The sequence below is a fragment of the Aplidium turbinatum genome, chromosome 4 (assembly GCF_918807975.1).
Source record: "Aplidium turbinatum chromosome 4, kaAplTurb1.1, whole genome shotgun sequence".
NCBI lineage: Eukaryota > Metazoa > Chordata > Ascidiacea > Aplousobranchia > Polyclinidae > Aplidium > Aplidium turbinatum.
In genome coordinates this window covers 33,086,175-33,092,174 of record NC_137475.1, presented here as the reverse complement: position 1 = coordinate 33,092,174, position 6,000 = coordinate 33,086,175, and the positions used below count along the sequence as shown (strand labels likewise).

The window sequence follows — 6,000 nt, the reverse complement described above, 5'->3', positions numbered from 1 at the left end:
TGTTCTGACGTCGCCAAAGTTAATGCTGGTGTCGTTGAAATAGGTTTGCTTTTTTTAAAGTGGCCTCTAGAGCAGATGTCATAGTTTGATAACTTTCTCAGTGTCAAATAATTGCCAGGACAGCTTCATCAAGTCTAACAACGTGATCACGATCATATTTTAAGTGTTTTTATGAACTTACTGTAACTTATAGCTGATATATATGTAATGTTGACAGATTAATAGGCGATTTTTGAAGAAATAAAAAACGTAAATTGATTGTCTTGGAAACTATAATCCAAGAACTTGTCAAGGCTGCCACCATTGAGCTGGTGATCACACGAAGAATGGAATCAATGATGTTTAATGGAAGAAGTGGGATGTATGGCTTTAATGCCCAGTACCGGTAAGTCATCTTATTGAAATGGGCTATAATACTTCATACTTGCAATTTTGTTGTCATCTTTTGCTACTTTATGAAGTAAAATTCGGTTTGTGTTGGAAAGGAATGAGAGATAAGGAAACTTTCTGTAATCATATTAGCGATAGAGTCTGTACTAGTTTTGCCTCTATGCTCCTCTCAACAACCCAGGCAAACTTTTCAAATCAAAAGCCATCAGTACACTTCTTACAATTATTCATCCAGAAGCCAATGTTTGTTATTTTCAACTTCATAAAAAAAAATTGGCTTTGAGATAGTGCAAAGAAGCTTGCTTGTTCAATGATGCATCAACCATACTTCCCACAAGCTTAACTGGTCAAAGAAATAAATTGATTGAAGGTGTGAACATTTTAGCCTTACAGATCCTCACTTGATGTATGGGTGATTATCCAGCGGACGATAAATGAAAAACAGTCAAACAGTTTGTTTTGAAATATTTATTTTTCAAATGCTTGTCAGCAAACATTACTAAATTTGCCAAGAACACAGCGCACTTCTCATTTTCGCTGCTTTTTACGTTTCGAGATTTCTTTGTATTTTGTTCCCAGTGCGTGATGAAACGAAAGTTTCATTTCAAAAAGTGTTTAAATTTCTTTAATGATTGACAAAAAGTGGAAACTAATGTTGTGTGTTTCGAAATATTTTGTTTTGTTACAACGCAAAGTTCTTGTTTTGGGTCATTTTGAAACAAAAATAATTGGCTTTGAAATAGTTTTTGTGAAGAATTTCGTTGCGTTTCAACCAAAAAATCGTTTCTAACAATTGTGATTGTATATTTTTGAACTTGCCTGAACGTGAATGTAATTTAGCACACAGGAAAGCCGAGTTACTTCAAGCATTTAAATCATTTAAAGCTGAAGCAGCGTTCGTGGGTGATCTTAAATTATAACACTCCTTCATTAACAACTTTATTTCCTATTTCTAAGCAATTTGCAGCATTCTGTAGGACTGAATCTGAGACAAAATTTCCAGCTTCTGTGTAAATAGATCTTGCGGGCGATGAGGCGCTTCCTGCTGGCTTTGCCCGCCTTGTCTGCCCGTCATCCATTTTTATTTTCGCTCAACAAAAAGAGAAGGAGAGAAAATGCGTAAGAGCGAGGGACGATATTTCCGGCGCGTCGATTGCTGCCGTTAGGTTTTCCGAATGCAACGGCGAGATCGTTTGCCTGGAGTTTGCAAATGAAATGAAGGTGAAAAGGTCTACCTAGCGAAAATCCACTTACAGGTTAACATAAGCTACCGACTCGTACGGAGATTGTCAGTAGACAGGCTTAAGATTCGTACGGTAAGTATGAAATGCAGCCATAAAGCGTACATTGACTACAATTGAGTCATATCTAAATTTTGTTGGTGGCAAGCTCTGCAGTGAATGAAGCAAATCTTGCCCTGCTGATTGCACTGAGCTTCACGTTGCGTATTTTGTTTACGTTTTCTCATCTACGATCGGCAATCGCAATGTAGCCTTCAAACAGACGTGTGAGACTTTGCAGGAAATTGAGGAAACTAAATTTACAGCGCAGACTAAGCCAGTTGATGAAACAAAGCACCTTTACCGGCCGACGCCCAGGCTACACTTACTGGCTTCACATTTCGCTTTAGAGAGGGTACGATGGACGGCGTTTACAGTAGCCTAATTATAATACTGTTAAAATGAAAGAGTACTGTAATAAAAGAGTATATTCGGTTCACACACTAGTTGTTTTTGACGAGAAGATGATAAGCTTACTGTTAGTTTATTGTTATTGTTAAAAGAAAAAAATATCACTGAAAGGCAGAGGTGCTGGGTGGTTTGTGTCCCTTCAGTGCCCAGAACTTGCACACAAAAGTCACCTATAAGTTAACCAACAGCAAAGTGTTCTGCGAATTCCTCACGGAATGAAAAAATTAGCGGCCCATTTGGCTGGATGTTTAATTTTTTCAGAGAGCTTTAAATTTACACATTACTCTTTGTCCACATCACAATACCAGTCAACAAATTTTGACTACAGTTATTGATTAGAGATACAAGCCAACTTTTCTAAATGGTTATTGCGCTGATTCTGAACCCGCTCTGGCTTTTTCTCTAGCACATTAGGTTATCAATATGCATACCGGCACCTGGATTTGAAAAGTTAGTAATATTTATGATTAAGCGAAACTTTGCATCAATTTAATTTAAATACTCTATAAACTCTCATTTTCTGGCATTCTAATACTTACTGTGTACTTTACTGACGTTTTGACACAAAAACACTTCACCTTTACCCGAAAAAAGGTGAAAAAATAACACAAAATAAACAATATCCAATCGCATATTGGCAACAATTCGCTTACATAAGGGTGGAATTTATATGTATAGAATACGATTAAGCAACTTGTGGGGTATGCTGGTTGTTTTACATTTAATTACAGTTCTAATTATCAAACCCTTTGAGCACTTTACCTCTAGCCATCTAGCCACTCGTCGTCGTCTGAGCTTCTGGGGCCGAGGGTCTATCCTTTTACCACCCCAGATTCAATGTATACAAACATTCACTTTTTGATGGGTAAGGAAATTACAATAAACACGTCAAATCGCTTTGGATAAGTTATAATTTTCGTTTGTAGAAATGGCTTGGACCATCACGATACAGCATTCAGCGACAGTCGCCTATTTCTTTGTTAGTGTGCTTCATTACTAACACTCTGGTGAAATCGTTCATCTTGCTCATAAATGGCCACGCTGAGGTTAACAAGAAACAAGCGAAGAATCTAGAACAGTGGTTTTCAAATTCTTTCGTACCGCGACCCCTACAAAGCAATCAATGCCGCCTCGTGACTCCCCATAAAAATATTCAATAAAATTGTTTTGAAAATGGTGTAAAACTATGTAAGAATGCTTTAAGTTTTATGGATCTTACTGTATTTGGGGTTTCCTGCGTTTCGAGCCCACAAAAATGACGCGATTTGAAATTTTAAACGAAATCATAGCAAACAAACTTTGCGTTAAAAAAAGTTTTTTTGTTTCAAACAGCCTACGATTGTGAGATGCTATAGATGCCGAGTAGGCAAAAATATGCTCTCAACTTTAAACGACAATTTTTGGGAGCACGTTGAAAGAGTCCAATTACGACTTTACAAGTGTAACTTCATTCGTTGCGTTTCACTGATATTTTTTTAAACTTTTGTGATACCGATATTTAAAAAGTTATTGATGTTAAAACCCATTCACAGCTTATTTCTTAATTTTTTGCTATCGGTGGTGGATTTTACATTAATTCGTTGAGCTATACTTGCTCATTGGATGGCTGGTAACCTAGTTATTCAACAAAAATTATTTCAAGATTTTGGATTTTAATTTTTTAAATACACACTGAAAAGTGATTATGATTAATATTGCTCTAAGTGCCGGTATGTGATAGTTTAGCACAAAAGGTTATAGGTAAATTGTTCGTAAACAATTGTTCGTAAAACAATTGTTCGTAAAACAATTGTTCGTAAAACAATTGTTCGTAAACAGTTGTTCGTGAAACAATTGTTCGTAAGCAGTTGTTCGTAAAATTAAATCCCTAAAACAATTCTTCGTAAAGCATTTACATCAATTCTCAATTGCATGCACGAAGAAATGCTTTATGAAGAATTGTTTTTCGAAGAATTAATTCTACGAACAATTGTTTTACGAACAACTGTTTACGAAAAAAACGTCAGACACCAGCACAAAAGATGTATCTGCTCTTGAAGCGTCATGAGGACAAGGCCACTGACTCCGCCAACAACAGTTGCCCATTTATATCGTTTCCAACGTCTTCCGATGTTGAAATGATGTAAAATATCAGCATTGCCTGGGAATTAAGACATACCACAGCAAGTAGAACTGGTTTACTGTAACTTGCCTAACGTAGCCTAGATGTTGCATAGCATAATTATGAAACATGTGTAGTAGTTAAATTTTTACTAGATAAATTTGATTTTGAGATCTTTGCAGCCTAGTTTACGTTACAGCGTACGTTAAAAACGCATGGTGAATTTCATTGTGATTACCGTCATCGTCACCAACTGGTGATGCCACTGCTGGCAGATGCCATTACTCTTGATTCAACTCCATTTTTCACACCCGTGATCTCATGATCTTTCTTTCAAGATTATCACCTCACCTTGTCGGCTATCTTTCTCTAGTTCTTCCAGATCCATTTACATTTACTCTGAAGAGAGCACTACCGCCAGCCCATTGCTGGCCATCATGGTTGGCCGTGGTCAATGAGGCTGTTTTTCAAAACTTACCAAACAATTTTCTGGCGGAAACCTATGTCTTACCGTCATGGTGTAACATTAACTTGGGCTATTGGTCAATGAAATCTTTCTTCATTTTTCGAATGTAATCTAGTATCATAGACATCACAAACAAGATATGGAGCGTCTCACTTCCCAATATTTTCCTATATACGCATTGCATTAATCTTTTATACTAAGTTATAAATGGCTGTTTGTTTGACGTAAGGTCTTCACTGGCCACATGAACGATTTTTCAAACGAATTACGATATTTAGTGGCGTACGAAAAAGTGAATCCAATCTCTGTGTCTACGAAGAAAATTTATCAAATTTCTGTGTATGGCTTTGTGTGCAAACGAGAAGTTATTCACAACATTTGACGTATGCGCCGCTTCAGTCTGTGTTGCTGAAGTCAACTCGTAACCCGGAAGTGTACGTCACTAATCAATTGACACGGTAGATGATAGAGTGAACATGAATCAACTCTTGCTTTGTTTTAGTGTGAAAATCTAACATACAAATGACAAATAAGTTTGCCACTTTTTTCTTGTCACATTCTGTCTGGTTGTTTTTGCTGATGTTCGGACAACATCAGGTGTAGCCTGCTCGATTGCTGCAAGTCAGTGGGCAGGACACTGAGGTAGTGGTCATCGCACACACATTCTTCTCTGTCGATTAGCCAGCGCACAGCGTTGACGCGCTACACATACCACACTCACGTGATTATCCTATTCTCGTTGGCGGAAAGTGCCATGACGAACAATGGACAATGGACAACCGTCATGGCAGATGCAATTTTTAATTTCGAAATCAAACAGCGAAAACAAAAGACTTGCCAGCATCCAAAACCGAACGCCGCTTTGCAAAATAGCAAGCGCGAAACTTCTTCCGAACCTCGCTTGGCTAATGGCTTAAAACTTAGGCGGAAGTGACGTCGATGATCAGTTCTGACGAGATCAGCACGACGAAATGTCTACAACGAGGCCTGTGACTAGCAGCAACATGCATTGTGGCTATTGTCAGTTGCGTATTGAAGAAGCGGGCGAAGTATCGTAGAGCTACCACTTTCGTCAAACGTGATCAAGTGAAGTTTAGGGTTGCCATCGCTTGCGATTTAAATTGAAGGGGTTTGCATCTTACTTTCAGAAAGTGAATTTGCGGTTTTTACGTTGTTGCTCAGTAGCTCAACCCAAAATCGTATGAGAGTTTTTTTCACAGTCTGTAAGCAGATGTTCATCAGCATAAAATCTTGCAACGTTGGTGTCAGTAAAGGAAGCGCTAGTTTTTGTAAGTTAGACGCAGTTGCAATGTTGGTGACCGTGCTGTTGCTGAACTGCGTTTCTGCAAAGT

At 37.9% G+C, this 6,000-nt stretch overlaps 1 protein-coding gene across 1 annotated transcript in view; it reads left to right on the top strand.

Annotated features, from left to right (window-relative positions):
* The first annotated feature begins 326 nt into the window (after window positions 1–326).
* LOC145769081 (uncharacterized) overlaps window positions 327–6,000 on the top strand; it is a 41,663-nt gene continuing 35,989 nt past the window's right edge. Inside the window, exon 1 of the mRNA XM_082580678.1 lies at window positions 327–385. Within this exon, the coding sequence (XP_082436804.1) occupies window positions 327–385 (59 nt within the window). The remainder of the gene's footprint in view (window positions 386–6,000) is intronic.